General features: G+C 49.1%; 1 protein-coding gene across 6 annotated transcripts in view; it reads right to left on the minus strand.

The window, feature by feature from the left end:
- Positions 1-19891, minus strand: part of LOC139763804 (beta-1,3-galactosyltransferase 5-like) — a 189735-nt gene that overhangs the window by 70073 nt on the left and 99771 nt on the right. The window contains exon 1 of one of the 6 annotated variants that reach the window (XM_071690072.1): positions 2198-3150. The exons of 4 other annotated variants lie outside the window; for them this stretch is intronic. Coding sequence is in view for 1 of the 2 variants with exons in the window: in XM_071690067.1 (XP_071546168.1) it covers positions 2198-2235 (38 nt within the window). In the remaining variant the exon portion in view is untranslated. Of the gene's footprint in view, positions 1-2197; positions 3151-19891 lie in introns of those variants that run through there. One more of the 6 variants, XM_071690067.1, reaches the window with a different exon arrangement.

Genomic DNA, 19891 nt, shown 5'->3' on the forward strand with positions numbered 1-19891 from the left:
AGCTGAACAATTAAACAAAGGTGCTAAACTCGGCGAAATGATATGCGTACACAAAGATTTACCTTTTAATTAAAATAACAAGCGTTGATTAAACAAGCGTTCAACTACATAGTTAAACAAACTATCAAATTGCTCGTAGGTTCGTCGAAATAACAAGCGTTGATTAAACAAGCGCTCACCTACACAGTTCAACAAAACTATGAACTTGCTCGCAGGTGAAGGTAGGTTCGTTACCCGCTCCATATCCTAACAAACCAAAAATCGTACAAGAAAATGTTCAAAGCTCGCGGTAACACAGGCAACGAGACATACCCGGAACGCTTTGAAAGATATCAATTTACAATTTCAGGCGCGCATCGCTTCAGGCCTGACCGACGACGACAAGAAGCATCAACATGAGCAATGTGACGTAAACTCGATGGCATCAGACCAAGCAACAACGTACTTCGCAACACACCGCCGCTAAATCACAGCGAAGCCTAGTCTCGTGGACACGGACGACGACAGTGTGAAGCTATATATATAACAAGTTACACAACACGGTCGCCTCGAGATGCTGGCTTCTGTTCTGCTCCACTTAACCTGGTGATTCTACTCTTAATGACCCACTCATCGTAACCATTGCAACAAGCAATAACGGTTTAATTGTACGGACGACAGTGACAATCTTATCGCTTTATTTTAGCCATTTGTCTCTAAAATGGCAAAACAATTAAATGCCAACATTCACTCGAAACCAACGGACAATTAACTTGGAAAACTGGTTAATATCGTCTGGAGGTTTAATGTGTGGTGTTAACTTAACCCGCAGGTTAGGGCTGCAGCCCCTCCCTGAGGTCCAGGATGTTGGTGTTGTTGATCACAGGATTATGAATGACATCATACCACGACCAATACCCATCGTGAGTATGTGGTGATGATGGTGATACCCCGAATGCTCTCCCTCCTCTTTGTGTCACTTTCCCCCTTTGTCTCCCTCTACTCAAAGGGAAGTTTATGATGAATGAACTTCCTTGGCCGTGAACGATGACTGGAGCCAGGTGTAGTACTGCAGAGATGTAGCTGTTAGTTCTGTAACACTTGACGGATGGATGGTTCACTCGACTCCATTCTTAATCGTCTCGCCAAAGTTCCAAGTCTTGTTACGAAACACGACCGTGCAGTCCTTGTCAAAATCACTTCCACAACAAATACAATTTTTTTTTTTTAAAAAAGGCACAAGCAAGTTCTTCCGGGACAAGAAGTTGCACGGTCGGGTTAGTTGTGGCGCGGAGCGATACATATCGAATTTCATGTGGTCATTTACCGAAACAAAACACGCATGACCCGATATGAAGGAAGGGAAAAAAAAAAAGGTCAATGAAATCCGGTCTGAGATTTATCGAGGCAGAAACTGAATCAACTTAATGCGCACTCGTTTACGCGCTATATATATATATATATATATATATATATATATATATATATATATATATATATATATATATATATATATATATATACTTCTATACGCTAAGAATTTGTGTCCATTATTTAGTACGAGAAAGCTATAGGTTACGTAGAATTAATACAGGATATAATTTAACTCATGCACAGCCCGTATAATGTGGCGTGTGTAAAGTTTGAAACAACATCCTCAGACCTCAGACCGTAATATCGGCCCCAGTAGTGTGTCCCAAGGTAATGCGGGTTACATACCACTGTATATTTTTTTTTCCTTTACTAGTTGTTCCTGTCTGGTAAGGCAGGGGTTAGGTTCGGTTTCCGTTACGATATTACGTTCGGTTACGAGCCAGCTGCTGGTAGTATTAGGTAACATAGAAGATCGAACCTATCGGCAACCTCATGAAAGCAAGTGCCGAAAAGCACTTTCCCTTTGTCCAGAATTATCAACTATTACCCGTTCGAGGCGACGTACCCGGACAACATGGGCTCTTCAGAACCACCTTCACTTGGCGTTACTATCTATAGCCTAAGAGTGACAAGTTCGGATTATGTATGTACGAGTGAGTGATTCTAAAAGGTCAAGACGAATGAGGTCGAATGCCGATGAAGAAAACGAGAGCAATACCGCATTGGAAAAAGTGACAATGTTGATTAACTTGTCGCGTATACGATCTCAATGGTAAGAATGAAGTAAGAATCATATATCCATTTAAGAGGAAAAGAGTTCAACTTGAGGACTGTAATTTCTTACCTTGTATCTCTGCCTGGCGAATGAAAAGATAAGCCCATGATAATAGATAGGGCTAGGATATCCAGCAAGGCTGTTATCTTGCTGGCACTCTTGCTTTAACTAGGATATCATCAGATCTCCCGGTTGGTGCTAGGTAATCCTCGGACCTCCTGGCTGGTGCCAAGATATCCAGGAATCTCCTGCCTGGGGCACTGGGTTGGATATCCTAGATCCTCATACTCGATACTGAGATATCATTGGTGCTACTAGATGGCGCTGTGATACTCTCAAGTTTTCTTAGGTGCTGCCTGCGACGCTCTTAGCTCTTCTTAGCTACGTCTGCTGGGATATCCTATGCTCTTCTGGCGTGCTAGGATATCCTGGACTCTTCCCCGGTGGAAGCAAGGACAACATCGGTTCTGTAAGCTCGAGCTAGGATATCCTTGGCCCTCCTAGCAGGTGCTAGAGGGTCATCGGCCCTCCAGGCTGGTGCTCGGCTATCCCCTGCCCTCTTGGATCACGACACAGCCTCCAGTGAACGTCAAACGCTTGCTAGTGTCAGCTACACAAAACACAAGTCAGTCTCCGAAGTAGTTTCCCCTGGGTTTAGCCGTTTTCATTTTTGAACCAATACATTCTTACGGTTCACATTATCACGACAAGTTATACTACTATACACCGGGACAATATATCTTTTTTTCCAGTGTTTCAAGACCACGTGAGTTTACCCACGTGTCTAGAGGAGGTCCAGCACTAAAGGAGGGAGTGATCTACATGGCAGAAGGAGTCGTGTGAACAAGAGAGTAACACTGAAAAGGACCAGAGGTGAGGTAGCCGTGCGAGTGTAGCAGCGGTGACCGTCGACCGACACAGGTCCAAAAGACGCAACCTTTCACCACCACTGCCGAGTCCACACTGACTCCTCGCTCGCTCTACTCTCCTGCCAATGTCTCCTGGACCCCCGCCACCAACACCACCACCGCTATCGCCGCCGCCGCCACTAACGCCGCTATCACCACCGCTAACGTTGTGCTACCAGCACCACTACTGCCGCTCTGGCCACTAACACTACCACCACCACCACTACCGCAACCATCATAACACCACCAATTACAACCTCCACTGCCACTATCACCACTACCGCAACCCCATCACCACCATCATCAACACCACCAGGACCGCACCGGCAACATGTACGCCATCAACAGCAGCAGTAGCGCCTGGCGTACCTGGGTGGGAGGCTCAAGCCAGAGTCCAGGTGTGGAGCGAGTGGAAGGGTCTGGTGTGCTTGTGGTGCTGTGGCTACCACTATCCATACCCTCATCCAAGACATGGGACAACCAATACATCGACCCCTCCCCCTTCGTCTTGTAACATCTTGAATACGTCGAGTACGACGCTTCAGCACGACGGTACGACCCTTGGGTCCTAAAGTATATGCCTTGGAGCACGAGGGTACGTCCTTTGCGCACGACGGTACGACCCTTCAGCACGACGCCGGTACAATTACGATACGTTCCGTGGAGTACGACGGTACGACTCTCGAGGCCTAAGGTATGCCCTTTGCGCATGACGGCACGACCCTTAAGTCCTACGGTACGTCCCATGGAGCACGAAGGTAAGACCCTTGAGTCGTGCGGTACGTCCCATGGAGCACGAAGGTACAACCCTTGAGGAAAACGGTACGACTTTTAAAGCACAACGGTACGACACAAGTCCAACAGTACGTCCTTTCAGCACGACGGTACGACCCTTGAGTCAAATGATACGACCCTGAGGTACGTTAGCCCTTGCGTATGACTTCATCCTTTAGCGAGTCGGGTCAAACGACGGGTCATCCTACTTTCGTGTTAACAAATCGTGTTGTGTCGTTCAGTAATCGCGGCGTCGTATTTCAATGATCGGAGCGTCGTGATCAGTGTTCGATGCGTCGTGTTTCAGAGATCGTACCGTCGTGGTCACTGTGTACGGGGCAAGGAGGGAAGGAGGGAGGCAAGAGATGTGACCGTAGGGCAACGAGTCACCATTATTACTCCACCCAGGACGGCCTCGGTGTGAGTGCACGGGATCGATACCCAAGTTCAAGGGAAGACTCCGCCCCGCCTGGCGCCGGCTGATGGTGGAGTGCTGTAGGGGGAGCCAGGAGGAGGAGGAGGAGGAGGAGGAGGAGGAGAGAGGGAGCACACCCCCACCTCCCACGCTCCCTCGCTCCCATCACCTCCCCCTCCCCTCAACTCCCCTAGACCAAGTACGGCCCATTATGGCCGTTTTTACTCTCCTATACGGGCTGAGACGCGCGCCGGAACGAAGGAAGGAAGGAAGGAAGGAAGGAAGCGAGTTTGCAAGTGCCTTCCCCCATCACTACCCAGCCTCCATCTATGAAGAATTAAAGAAGGGGGCAAGTACCTGCCTCCATCTCTACCCAGACTCCATCTATACAGAATCAAGGAAGGGGGCGAGTTTGCAGGTGCCTTCCCCCATCTCTACCCAGCTTCCATCTATACAGAATCAAGGAAGGGGGCGAGTTTGCAGGTGCCTTCCCCCATCTCTACCCAGCTTCCATCTATGTAGAATTAAGGAAGGGGACGAGTTTGCAAGTGCCTTCCTCCATCTCTACCCAGCCTCCATCTATGTAGAATTAAGAAAAGGGACGAGTTTGCAAGTGCCTTCCTCCATCTCTACCCAGCTTCCATCTATGTAGAATTAAGAAAAGGGACGAGTTTGCAAGTGCCTTCCTCCATCTCTACCCAGCCTCCATCTATGTAGAATTAAGAAAAGGGACGAGTTTGCAAGTGCCTTCCTCCATCTCTACCCAGCCTCCATCTATGTAGAATTAAGGAAGGGGACGAGTTTGCAAATGCCTTCCTCTATCTCTACCCAGCCTCCATCTACATAGAATTAAGGAAGGGGCGAGTTTGCAAGTGCCTTCCTCCATCTCTACCCAGCCTCCATCTATGTAGTATTAGGGTAATGTGGGAAACTGCTATTTGTTCTTATATGACCTCGTCATGGACCATCATGATTTCTGCCACCATTCCCTCCCACGTGCCACCGCACCACGCCTGCCTCTGATTACTGCCCTCTGTTAAGTAGATACTTATATCAAGTAGGTACTTATAAGTAAACAAAAGTGGGTATTTCTATATAGTACAATGGGAGTTTAGCAGAGTACATGGGAGTGCAACGGAATACCTGGGAGTACAGCGGAGTACATGGGAGTACCTGTGTGCGTGTGTGTGTGTGTGTGTGTGTGTGTGTGTGTGTGTGTGTAGGAGAGACAGGGTGTAGACTAGTAATAGTGGCAGTAATCATGCCCACATGCCCAACACGTGCATGGGTGTATGTATGTACACCCGAGACCCCGCGGGGGAGAAGGGGGAGGGAGAGGGGGGGGGGGTCGTCCAGCCGTCACAGGTGGTGGGCGGGGAGTTTGGGACTGGGGAGGGAGGAGGGCGGGGAGGTGACGGTCTAGGCGGGTGGGTGGGACCGGGGAGAGCAGAGGGGGCGCAAGATTACATAATATACAAAGAAAGGGGGAGCGAAGGGGGAGGTGAGGAGGTGGAGAGAGGAGGGGAAGGAAGGGTGAGAGTGAGGGAGGGAGGGGGTGTGGGAGTGAGGGGAAAGAGTGAGGGAGGTATGGTGGGAGGGAGTGAGGGAAAGAGTGAGGGAGGTATGTTGGGAGGGAGTGAGAGGAGACCCGCTCAATATGATCACTACTGCTGGGTAGCGTGTGTGTCTTGCCTTGTGAGAGGCTCGTCTTAACTTAGGGTTATGTCTTTGTTATATCAGGGTTATGTCTTTGTTATATCAGGGTTATGTCTTTGTTATATCAGGGTTATGTCTGTTATATCAGGGTTATGACTTTGTTATATCAGGGTTATGTCTTTGTTATATTAGGGTTATGTCTTTGTTATATCAGGGTTATGTCTGTTATATCAGGGTTATGACTTTGTTATACCAGGGTTATGCCTTTGTTATACCAAGGTTATGTCTTTGTTATACCAGGGTTATGACTTGTCCCAAGGTTATGACTGTTATCTCAGGGTTATGTCTTTGTTATCCCAGGGTTATGTCTTTGTTATCCCAGAGCTATGACTTTGTTATCCCAGGGTTATGTCTTTGTTATCCCAGGGCTATGACTTTGTCCCAGAGTTATGTCTATTATCCCAGGATTATAACTTTGTTATCCCAAGGTGATGTCATTATCATCCCAGAGTTATAACTTTGTTATCCCAGGGTTACGACTTTTGTCGTCCCAATTTTACGTCTTTGTCATCCCAGACTTATGTTGTCACTCCAGGACTTGGGTCATCACAAATCTTCCCTTATGAGTCGTGTGAGCTCAGGACACAGCATCTGAGTCTTATTCTGTGCGTCTGTGGCACAAGAGTACTTAGGTTTACACGCTGTAGGCACCAGAGGTCTTTTGAGATCAGGGCACGACACGCCCCTGTGTTGTCTGCTCACACCACAAACACACTTGCCAGCGTTGCCAACTGACACCACATATCCTGCCTGTGTTGTCAGCTTACACCGCAAACCCTGCCAGTATGGTCAGCTGACACCATAAACCCTGCCAGTATGGTCAACTGACACTATAAACCCTGCCAGTATGGTCAGCTGACACCATAACCCTGCCAGTATGGTCAGCTGACACCATAAACCCTGCCAGTATGGTCAGCTGACACCATAAACCCTGCCAGTATGGTCAGCTGACACCATAAACCCTGCCAATGTTGTCAGCTGACCTCATAAAACCCGCTAGTGTTAATTTCTGGTGTATCGAAAAACATTAAAGTCAATTGTATGGCATTCCCCTGTCATGGGTGTGGTGAATGGTCCCCCATGAACTCATTCTCTGTCCATGGGAGCTCGGGGATGGAGGGGGTCATGGTGCCATGGGGTCGGCTACTTCCGGCGCAATCTGGGGGGATGGGATGGATGTAAGGGGGTGGGGGAGAGAAGTGGGGTCATTCAGATCGCACGACAACCCATCCATCACACTGGGGATAAATTGTGAAGGGTTGGGGTGTGTGTCTCCTCGAATGGGGTGGTGGTGTCTCTCCTAGGGTGAGGTAGGGGAGGTGGTGGAGGTGTCTCTCATATGATGGGGTGGAGTAGGTGTCTCTCCTACGATGGGGTGGTGAAGGTGTCTCTCCTACGATGGGGTGGTGAAGGTGTCTCTCCTACGATGGGGTGGGGTAGATGTCTCTCCTACGATGGGGTGGAGGAGGTGTCTCTCCTACGATGGGGTGGGGTAGGTGTCTCTCCTACGATGGGGTGGAGGAGGTGTCTCTCCTACGATGGGGTGGGGTAGGTGTCTCTCCTACGATGGGGTGGAGGAGGTGTCTCTCCTACGATGGGGTGGAGGAGGTGTCTCTCCTACGATGGGATGGGGAGGTGTCTCTCCTAGGCTGGGTTAGAGGAGGTGTCTCTCCTACGATGAGGTAGGGTGGGTGTCTCGAAGAATGGGGTATAAGAGGTGTCTCACCTAGGATGGGGTGGAGGAGGTGATGTAGGGGAGGCCTCTCTCCAGGGTTGGGATGGAGGTGTTTCCCCTAGCCTGAGGTAGGGGAGAAGTGTCCCCCGCCTCCAACCAGGCTTGGAGTGTTGGTGATGATCAAGATGTAGGCATCATCTTAATCTTATTAACGCAACCCTGTACATCTGTCAGGAAACAGCCCGAGTCTGTTAATGACCTCCGTCGTAGCAAATGAGGTGTGCAAGAACTTCAATGGTTTGCCTCGAAAGGTAAACAGGAACTGGAGCTTTTCTGCTGTACAGGAGCTGATGTAATACGAATAACTGCTGTTCCGGTGTAGAAAATATTGGTAATGTAGAGATCATTTACTGGCTAGTGAAAGGTAGAGAGACAGTAGATATTCTGGCGCGGGAGGGGGACAATGCGACAGCAGCACACCTAAAGCAGCTGAACACCGTCTTAAGGAGCTGGTCAAAGTCAGTACAGAAGGCGGGACCAGTGAGGTAGTACGACGGCGACATACTACAATAATACCTTCCACATTCAAGCAGCTGAACATAATACGTACAGTTGCGAGTTAAAGTCCTGGGGACACTTCTGATCTGAGCTGTAATGAGCCTTCTTTCAAAAGAAACCAGTGTGTCTAGATTAAGATTAGGTTACGGGTTACGTGAGCGAATGGGAATACTGTGTAAGCTGTGAGAAAGAGGATCAAAATCTGTAAGATGTGTTTTGTTGACGAAAAGGCGACGCTTGAACATTATATTCAACACTGTAACATACTATCTGAGTTTAGACTGGGAGCAAAAGCACCCTACCTCATCCTGCCACGAAATGTGGATAACCAACTATCAGAATGTTGACGAATGTGTGGAATCAACAACGCAAGGAACGAGACCGGAGCTCCGGCAATGAGCTAAACTCTTGACAACCAAAATTTTGCCGTGGTTCTGGGCTGTGAGTCAGGAATGCTGAGGTCCACTGTGATGATAGTGATCCGCAACATATTAAGGAGAACAACGGACTGGCCTCCCTGACGTGTGTGTGTGCGAGGCTGGTACCATTTGTACCTGGCAAGGGAACGTACTATTGTTGCACCGAAACAATGACAATATGGTTTACCAGACTTGCAGCCCATGTGAAGGACAACGACATTGTCAGATGCCGGCCTAACCCAGCCATGCTCACCCCTCGAAGTGACCAGTCCGGAGTTCACACAGCCCAGACCGTTCCACCCACAGGTCCAGGGTTCACAGCCCAAACCGTTCCACCCACCGGTCAAGGGTTCACAGCCCAGACGGTCCACCTACCAGTCCGGGGTTCACAGCCCAGACGGTCCACCTATCAGTACGGGGTTCACAGCACAGACGGTCCACTCACTGGTCCGGAGTTCAAAGCCCGGTTGGCCTACAAATGGACCACTGAACTTTTGGCACAAGACATTTCCAGCAAATCATGAAAATACCACCGGAAATCAGAGACACTGTCACTTACTCCACCATACAGAGTGAGTCGGCACTCTACCTCCGCCCAATAGTGTGACCTTATGACACTCCACCATATAGTGAGCTTAAGACACCCACACCCCACCATACAGTGTGAGCTTGGCACACACACTTCTCTTGATCCAGTTCCGACCAGCCACCTACAATGCATTCCGGTTCTTATCTCTTTACAACGGACGGACTATTCTATCAAGTAAGACGTAATCTAAGCTATCATTGCACCTCGTCCTCCAAGTTAACGTAGCTTTTCAGCATCGTAAAGGCCAGCTACGAAGAGCGGGTGACCAGTAATGAGGCAGCTAGCTCTCATAGCCAGACAATCGTTGATCAATAGGAATTCCCAAAAATTCCCCAGAGTTACAGACAATTAGAATTGAATAACGACATGTAATCGAGTATTAAGGTGTCGTCCAAATGGTTTCCTCACAGAGAGGGCGTCTGCAGTCACAGCAGGAGAGCCTCAGTGACCTTAGAGTCGCCAGGGTGTGCAGTATGACCCTGTCTGTATCACTCTTCGGGGGCAACTAAACCAAACCTGTGGCTCCGCCGCCGCTCCGACACCCACGATCAACGGCGCGTCCTTCAGTCACACGTCCAATTTTCTTGTCACTGTCTCCTTGACACATAACGCTGGGATACATTTTCTATGCACCATGTGCCCTGCCACCAATTTCACCGCGTTAGCTCCTGCTGGGGAGCACCGCAACCCAGGAGTTATGACGCAAGCTGAGGGGGAGGACGTTACGAGCATCGTAACCAGTGTTACCACCATACCTCGATCAGCCTCAGCGAAGGGCACTTACATGTTAAAGTGGCCGTCCTCCCTGTAATGCTACCAATGCATTCATAGGCACACAAGAAATTGTTATCTAGCATAAACGAAGAAAATAGAGGGTCAAAAATATATATAAAGAGAGCTTACACCGATTCTGCAAATTAGGTAAGCTATCTCATTAACTTTAATCACGAGAGCGACGATAATATTTTGGTAAACTTCCTAACTTTTTTTACATTTTTCATTACAAAGTTTTGGGGCGGCACTTACATTTAATTGTATAAATGGAAGGTACATGTACAGAATACTGTATATTCGTATGACCAAATCTATATCAATGATCTTTGCCCTTGCAGACTACACCGAGGAACCCGCTGAGATGGCATCACTGGGGAGCCCGTCCGCCCAGACCGTCACACCGGGCAGAGCAGCTGCCAATTTTCACGTTTGTAACATCTTTAACACAGCAACATCAATGACATGACTCTACAACTTAGTTTTATCTCAGTAATTTCGTAGATCACAGTGTATAAATATAATCAAATAGAATTCAGAAAACCAAGGCGATGTGAATTAATAGTATTTCCTCAAGGGGTGGCTGCTGGCAATACTGATGCTCTAGCTAGGGTAGGTCGGTCTGACGGACCCCGCTTCTGTACATATCACTTGGCTTTGAGAAGTGAACTCTGACGCTTGGGTAATCTGCTGTAGGTAGCTGTAGGAGGAAATACGCCACTACCATCACCTCCTGGATACAGGAAGGATGACGGCGGAGGTTGGGCGTGGGGGGGAAATATGGCTCGTGGGAACCTGGTGTGTGTGAGCGGCAGGCTCTAAGACTCGCCCGTCTACCCCTTCGTCCCAGACTTTACACAGGGATTCCTCTACGTCTGGCGGCTGCATAGCACCTGAGGGTGATCCCCAGGGGTCATGGTGGGCTCCAGATGGACAAGCGGGCTTTACAAATCTAAAGATACTCATTGGTTCCTAGCCTGACTTTATAAACGATGTTCTTTTTCAGTGTCAAGCAGGCAGCAACGCAAATATTCAGACAGCTTTACAGTTCGCATACTTCTTTACTCAAACCGTTCGCAAGCCTAGTGAATAGAAATAAACTGGATGGAAAATATATAACAGAATGACAACCACTTACATCCTGTATTGTTTCATAGACACGGTCGATCAAGTACCGAGCGTACAGGGGGATAAAGAAAAGGTTAACTCTGCGGTTCATCAGCCAGCACAGCCTTCGCCATGGCGGTGACGTCATGATTACGTCATCCAGACGCTGAAGCCGGGTGAGTCAACCACCTCACCCCCACCGGCAGGCACCCCACACCCACCAGGAGCCACCTCAACCCACCGTCAGGCACCCCACACCCACCAGGAGCCACCTCAATCCACCGGCAGGCATCCCACACCCACATCACCCCCACCGACAGGCACCTCATCCACCACCAGAAGGCATTTCACCTCATCAATAGCCATCACACCTCCACTAGGAGCCATCCCAGCCCTGCTAAGAGCCACCTCATTCCACCAGAGGTCACCTAACTCCCCAGCAGAAGCCACCTCATCCCCATCAGGAGCCACCTGACTTGCTAAAAGGCGCCTCACTTTCCTAGAAGTCACCTCACTCTACCTACAAGTCGCATCATCCCACTAGAAGCCAAGTCCCCTTACCAAGAGCCACGCCATCCAATCAGGAGCCGCCTCACCCCACAAGGAGCGACCTTACCCTTACCAGAAGCTACCTCATCCTACCAGGAGCCACCTCACTCGACCAGAAGCCACCGTAATCCCACCATGAGCCGCCTTACCTCACCAGTAGAGCCACCTCAGACCATCAGAAGCCACCACACTTCCACCCGGAGCTACCTTGACCTACCGCCAGCCACCTAACTCCCACCCGAAGCCACCACACCCCACCACGAACCACCTCACACCACCAGGAGCCACCTACACCTACCAGAGGCTACCAAGCACAACCACATAACACCCCACATGACATACGAATGCCCACTTTCATATAACATATAATGCCCTCCAACAGCCAGGACTCGAACCCAGGACCTTTGTGTGGTGGTCGGGAATGCTAAACGCTCGGCTAAGATCGCCCCTAATAGGGAAATGACTATTCTGTAAAATACTAGCTGCTAGTAATGTGAGCCTGGTGGGATTTGACCGGTCTAGACCCCGTTGCTCATGGATGTGAGACGAAGGGTATTCGATTACTTGTAATCGAATAGTCATTTCCCTATTAGGGGCGATCATAGCCGAGCGGTTAGCGTTCTCAACTACCACGCACAGTACCTGTATTCGAGTCCTGACTGTTGGATGGAATCATGTGATATATATCATATAATATATATATAGATAGATAGATAGATATAGATAGATAGATGGATAGATAACCAATTAAACAAGTTAATGAACCGAACAAGGATATCTAAAATCTCAAAAATATTACTCAATAAATATCGCAAAAAATATCAAAAGGCATGCAAATAAAGCTAAATATATGAATCCCTGCCAAGAACTCTCACCTCTACAGGTCCGTCGTGGCATAGCCCGTTCTTACCTTGAGAAGATAAACAACTCAGGAAGGATCATCATCTCATCATCTTGCCGATGATTATCACCCAATATTGCTTTATCATTAATCACGTCCAGGTGCAGTTTCTATTCGTCAGAGGCAATCCATAATCATATTATTATAAGCAGCATGGATAATGCGGACGGGGTCGTTATTAGAGATAGATAGATAGATAGATAGAGAGAGAGAGAGAGAGAGAGAGAGAGAGAGAGAGAGAGAGAGAGAGAGAGAGAGAGAGAGAGAGAGAGAGAGAGAGAGAGAGAGAGAGAGAGAGAGAGAGAGAGAGAGAGAGAGAGAGAGAGAGAGATTTCCCCTACGAGTGCATGTAAATAAGACATGATAATCGTGTGAGACAGGTCTAGCTTTCTTAACGATGAATTATTCTTCTTTTTTTTGTCAAAAGGCAAGGCTGGCGCGTAGCGCTCACCGCAAATATACAGAGCGACGAAGAACCAAGTCGCGTTAGTGAACGTGTTTTTAGGGACAAATAGACAGATACATTGATAGATAGATGGGCAGACGGACGTATGGAGAGACTGATGGACGGACAGACGAACGGATGGATGGACGGACGAACGGATGGACAGACAGACGGATGGGCGGACGAACGGATGGCCAGACAGACGGACGGATGGACGGACGGATGGACAGACGGACGGATGGATGGACAGACGGACAAGTGGACAGACAGACGGTTGGACAGACGGAAGGACAAAGAACCCTAGAGACTAATAAGCTTACCTATACACTCCAGCTTAAATATAAAGCCTTAGCCGTCCGCTTCCTGGTGTGGGAGGTGGCTGGGTGTGGGTGGGGGTTGACTCACAGTCACCAGGAAGGGGTTGGGGTTGGGTGGGGTGGGGGCAACTCCACCAGCATATCCATAATGGAGGGGGTCAAAGTCACCCCCAATACGGAGGTCAAGGTAACCCAGCAGCAGCGGACAAGGTCACACCGTCATAGGGAGTAGGAGGAGGTGGTCAAGGTCAACCACCGTAGCTGTCAAGGTCACACCATCACGGGGAGGAGGAGGAGGAGGAGGAGGAGGAGAGAGATGAAGGTCAAGATCACACTGTCATAGGGAGGAGGAGGAGGAGGAGATGGTCAAGGTCACATCGTCACGAAGACGTCAAAGTCAACCATAAGTAACAGAGTCAGTCAGTCACTCATGCCTTCCTCCGTCGGCACCTCATCCACGCTAAGACCCTCAAGGAATCTCGTCATCACCGAGGCTGTTAGACAGACATGAACACAGACAGACAGACAGAACGACGAACGGCTACAGAAACTCGACAATGCCGCAAAAAGACTTTGCGGTGCCGACCTTAACAACCTTAGAATTCTAAGCTCATTATTTAAGACTCGTAATTCTCATGCGATCACGTATTATGAGGATCACGGTGAGGCAGACTCTATCATTACGTACGCCTGCCTTTAAAAAAGGGATCCTTCCATAAATTACAGCTGAACTCGACAACCCTGGCCAGGAAAAGAAGCATCTGTACAGCAATGAACAAACAAAATAAACAGATGACAAACGAACAAATACGATTAGAGAAATAAAAAGAAAGGATAGACAAAAATACATAATACAAGTTAGAGAATAAAGAGACGAAAAGAAACTTGTTTGAAATAATGTTATTTACATAATTTGCAGTAACTTTCGGTTTCAAAACATGTATTGAGCAATCATACATTGACAAAGCGTTTGAGTGAGAGTTACGTAGATACACAGACCACACAGACCCATGGTCCAAGCGACATGGTCTGGCCTTAACACAACTTAGAATGGGTGAAGGGCACGTTACTAAGGTGGAGGCAAGTACAGAGCTTAATGTGGGTGCAACACATCCACACAGGGAGGTGACAGGCAGGCCCGAGTGGGGGCCAGGCACCCAAAGGGAGGTAATCCCCTTCCGTCAGGAAGGTGGGGGTAATATCTGTGTTATACAAAGCAAGTCTAAAATACGTCATACATATACAGAACACCTTCTCAACATTCGAAGTACACCGTAGAACACAACCAAATCATACATACATACACCGAAGTGTGCATCTGGGACAGGATGTAGAGTGCAACGTACAGTTTGTAAACACAGCTGCTTTCATGACACACAGTATTGTCCCACTGTAGCGGTGACCACTGTACAGTGGCATGTCAGCACGCACTACCGTCCCACCGCAGTGGGGGAACACTGTATACTGCTGCGCCAGTTAATACGCAATTAACCCTATGATAACCTCTGGGTTATGGCGGCAATCAAGCGGATGCAACAATTACCGAAGAGTCTTCATGGCGCAGGGTAATATCAAAGAGAGACGAGAGATCGATGTGATTAGTCCAGGTTGCCATGAACGACGATGAGGAGGAGTGACTTACGGAAGGAGAACATGGGAGACATCCGCCTCAGTGGTGTGACGAACGACACAATAAAACGCCACTGGATGGATCAACCCTCATCTACCGCAGTGAGGTGGGTCACGACACCCGTACCTTGACAACACACTGCCTCGACTGAGTCAACAGAGGCCCAGTCAGTGGACTCCGTCTCAAGACACGGGGCCCGATCTCTTGGTCACCCTCCTCCCAAGCACATACCCCTCTCCAGCACCATAACCCCTCCCAATGTCTTCACATCCTCAAAACCCCCGGCTATCCAATCAAGACTACCAGGCACTGTCCAACAGCAAAACCCCCTCTCCCAAAGTCCTCAACTCCGAAAATCCCCCCACCTCTCTCTAATGAACTCTCCCAAGAACCCTCCAAATAACCTGCCCTCCCAAAGTCTTGACCTCCTCAATAACTCGCTCTTCCAGTCACCCACCAGGAACGCTGTTCTCAAGATGTGTGCCTACCTCCAGCTGGCCTGGACCAGGTCGGCACTCCAGCCACGCGTCTGGAATCCCTTAGATGTCGCGGATCATCGCTTTCAAATGCAAGCTTCCGAAAGTCTTCCTTAAGGTAAGCTTCAGTGCTTTGATTTGTCTGGCGTTTCATGACAAAGGAAGAAAGAAAAAGTCTCCTCCTCCTCCTCCTCCTCCTCCTCTCTCTCTCTCTCTCTCTCTCTCTCTCTCTCTCTCTCTCTCTCTCTCTCTCTCTCTCTCTCTCTCTCTCTCTCTCTCTCTCTCTCAGCTCTGGACGAGGTCGGAGCGCCCTGCCCGACCCTCTGAACCACTCGGGGTTGGTTGGCCGGCCAGTCGTCCAACACGCGCGTCATGTATTAAAGTCGATCTTGTCTGACCAGCCACTAACCACTAGAGGCGGCAATGAACAGGTTGGGCTTAACGGCCCAACTGGCCTACCTCATCCCCACAGCAATGTAGACGTGAAGCATCGCATCTCTTTACTACCACAAGGGCGACGTGCAACACCATGTACTGGATTATGGGACAACTTGGGCCCACATGTCACCCACTAGTGTAGACGTATATACGTATGTTCCATACTCAATCACCTACATATTCATGTCCCAATTATGCCCCATGCTGATTTACACAGTTTGTTTGCACTGTATCATAACAGTCAAATCATATCACCTTTTATAAGTAACAGTTTTATAATGCCATTTTTTTTCCAGTCGAACAACCCCAAGTCTCTTCCGCCTTATATGAAGTACAAATACAATGTGTACATTGTAGAGGTTTTACGTATATGTGTTTTGACCTTCCTCAGTACCACTCATATCACCGTCAACATCCGTATATTATGGCATGTTCCATACACACACACACATACACGCCCTCCTCCCCTACTTTTTCTCTTTTCCTGACCGGATATGACCTTTTGGGTCCCTGACGTCAGGTGGGAGGCTCTCCTGCTGTCACCCTCCTATGTTGAGGTGCTGTACCCATATAATATACATATATACGACGTTAATGAGATGGCCTTGATTAGGACCTCAGTTTCCCCATGTCATTTCAGTTAAAATAACAAAAAAAAAGGACTTAAGGAGCATCGTTCTAGGAGTCTCCCGAAACAAAAGCAAAATACTTGGATTCAAAGACGACCATTGACGAGATGGTATCAGGAGGCCAAACATTGAGTACTGTGATAATAAGGACTCTCTCATCGAGAGACAGAAGGCTGACGAAGGTGATATTTACGGCGAACTTACGAAGCAGAACTGAACACAGGCGTCCATGTATGATCGCCAACACAAAAGACTTATATAAATAAACTAGCGAGAACCCAGAAACGATTTACGAGTAAAGTCTACGGGATGGAACGCCTGAATTACCATGAGAGATGAGAGAAACTGCCATCAGATATGCGCAGCGAGAAATACAGGAATGAAAATTAAACGTGTCAGACCTGAAAGCTTCACACAGGGGAAGAACCAACCAGAGGGTGACTGAATTTACAACAGAATACCTGGAAATATCCTGGAGGAAAAATATGGCACATAAATCCTTGAATGTCCAGGAAGAGAGATGGGGAGACTCTTCCAATGCTCCATCCGCGGAGACGGGATGTTCGTCTGGAATAACCACCACAACCTTTGGACGACGACGACTGGCCAATTGGCTGAGGGAAGTACTGGAGCAACTGGACACTGACCGAGAGCGTGTAGGGGAGGGGGGTGGTCAACAGCACCGTGCAGCAAAGCAAGATTGTGTGGTGAGCGCGACGCGACGGCTATCATCTCAGAATCTCGTCGTAGGAACTCGTAGTTTGGTAAGCAGGTGTATTCTCTCTCTCTCTCTCTCTCTCTCTCTCTCTCTCTCTCTCTCTCTCTCTCTCTCTCTCTCTCTCTCGTGCGCCCTGCCTCAAGCAAGATCTTGTAGTTAGTGGTCCCCGCCCCTCGCGCTCAACCCCCCCCCCCTCTCTCTCTCTCTCTCTCTCTCTCTCTCTCTCTCTCTCTCTCTCTCTCTCTCTCTCTCTCTCTCACTCGCCCCTCCCCTTACCCCGTCCCCCCCAGACTCCCTCATCCCTCCCCTCCGACTGCCACACTTCCATCAAGCTAATTGGATCTTAAAGGGTCGACACAGCCACAGCCAGCCCTCTGAGCCACACCCAGCCCTCAGAGCCACACCCAGCCCTCTGAGCCACACCCAGCCCTCAGAGCCAGAGCCAGCCCTCTGAGCCACACCCAGCCCTCAGAGCCCCACCCAGCCCTCTGAGCCACATCCAGCCCTCTGAGCCACAGCCAGCCCTCAGAGCCCCACCCAGCCCTCAGAGCCCCACCCAGCCCTCAGAGCCACAGCCAGCCCCCTGAGCCACAGCCAGCCCTCTGAGCCACAGCCAGCCCTCTGAGCCACAGCCAGCCCTCTGAGCCACAGCCAGCCTTCTGAGCCACACCCAGCCCTCAGAGCCACACCCAGCCCTCTGAGCCACACCCAGCCCTCTGAGCCACACCCAGCCCTCTGAGCCACACCCAGCCCTCTGAGCCACACCCAGCCCTCAGAGCCACACCCAGCCCTCTGAGCCACACCCAGCCCTCTGAGCCACACCCAGCCCTCTGAGCCACAGCCAGCCCTCAGAGCCACTTGGCCACACCCAGGTGTTCTGGCCATGACAATGAGAGAGAGAGAGAGAGAGAGAGAGAGAGAGAGAGAGAGAGAGAGAGAGAGAGAGAGAGAGAGAGAGAGAGAGAGAGAGAGAGAGAGAGAGAGAGAGGAGGGGGGGTCAGTCAGTCAGTCAGAGCCAGGTTTAGCCAAGGTCTGCACCTGACCTTCGAAATATTGATCTCGACTCAACAAAGCGTCAGCTCGACCTCCTCCCTTCCCTTCATTAATGTTTACCGCAACATTCTTTCGGGGGGTCTCCCGCCTTCCCTCCCTTGTCCTGTGGTCTGTCCACTCATCACCAACCTGACCTTGTGTCTGTGTGTGTGTGTGTGTGTGTGTGTGTGTGTGTGTGTGTGTGTGTCTGTGTGTGTGTGTGTGTGTGTGTGTGTGTGTGTGTGTGTGCGTGTGTGATTACCTATCATCTCACCCATTTGCGGAGAGAGAGAGAGAGAGAGAGAGAGAGAGAGAGAGAGAGAGAGAGAGAGAGAGAGAGAGAGAGAGAGAGAGAGAGAGAGAGAGAAGTTTTACGCCAGCAGGAACCCGTTTCTTTACCTCTCAATTCTAATAATCAAACATTCTCACAACTGCCACGACGGACAGCCACAGAGCATCTATGCCCAGCACCTTAACTCCTGCAGGACAATTTTCCTCACAACTTTCATTCACTTTTCTTTGGGTCAGTTTCTTCCGTCGCCAAGTGGGAGAGTTCCCTCCACTTCCGAAAGACGTGCTCAGTGTCAACCTCACACACAACCAACCCCCCAAAAAAAACTATTAAAGAAGTTAAGAGGCGTAACCTTGTCTGCGGGGAAGCTTCTGTTGTGTGATGTGGGTAAGGCAAGGGTTGCCAGTCTCGCCCTGCATCTCAAATTCTTTGGTTCATGAAACTGTTTTGTGTCGGCCGCCGTTCGCGCTGTTTTTACTCTGTATGTGTCTCCACAGGAGGGGAGACAAAACTAGTGGAGCATATTCTCTAAATCTTTTCTGACAGATGTTTCTTGTTCAGAAACTATTTACAGTCGAACATCACGAAATTGGCTTAGAAATCTGAATATTGTTATCATGTCACTCCATACTCTTCTCTCTTCCGTGGCTGTCCTCCTGTGTACCTTCTGTATACACGTCTTCGAGTGTGGCTGACCAGACTTAAAAAGCATACTCTAGTTTTGGTCTACGCTGTCAGTAGCTCACTGAACATTTCTTCATCATCTACTTGCCATCAGACAAATTTGGTCTCCTTTACTTAGTACTCCACTCAGGTGGAGCTTTGGCTGTAAGTCTGGTCTAAAATCAACTCTCAGGTCCCGCCTATACAAAGGTTCCTCCATCTTATTTTCTGCTGGACTTCTTTCACTGTGTCCCATACTCATTTTTTTTTTAACATTCATCCAGGACGAGCTTCATACTCATTTCAGGATGAATTTCATCGACCATGCCTCAGACCCACCCTGACTTTGCCTAGGTCCCCTTGCACATGCATGCAATCCCTTTCATTTCTCCAATTCTCTCAGGACATTAAGCATCATCCGCAAGCACACTCCAAGCATGAGCTCAGTCCTTCTAGCAAGTCATTTACGTAGATCAAGAAGAACAATGGCTCATATGACTGAGCCTTGCAGTATGACAAACGTGGGGACCTCCAACCCATTACGAAATGGTCATACTGACATCCGTCGCTCATTCTCTTCCATTACAGTAATCTTCCATCAACAGAAGGCGTATTCCACTCATTCCTGCCTGAATATCCAGCTTCTTTTTTTCCCTCAACGCCTTTGATGATCTAATTACTTAATGAATAAGCCCCTTCCGCTCCATCCTTTATAAGAACATCACCATCTTTGTGGAGTGC

The sequence above is a fragment of the Panulirus ornatus genome, chromosome 48 (genome assembly GCF_036320965.1).
Source record: "Panulirus ornatus isolate Po-2019 chromosome 48, ASM3632096v1, whole genome shotgun sequence".
In the NCBI taxonomy this organism is placed as follows: Eukaryota; Metazoa; Arthropoda; class Malacostraca; order Decapoda; family Palinuridae; genus Panulirus; species Panulirus ornatus.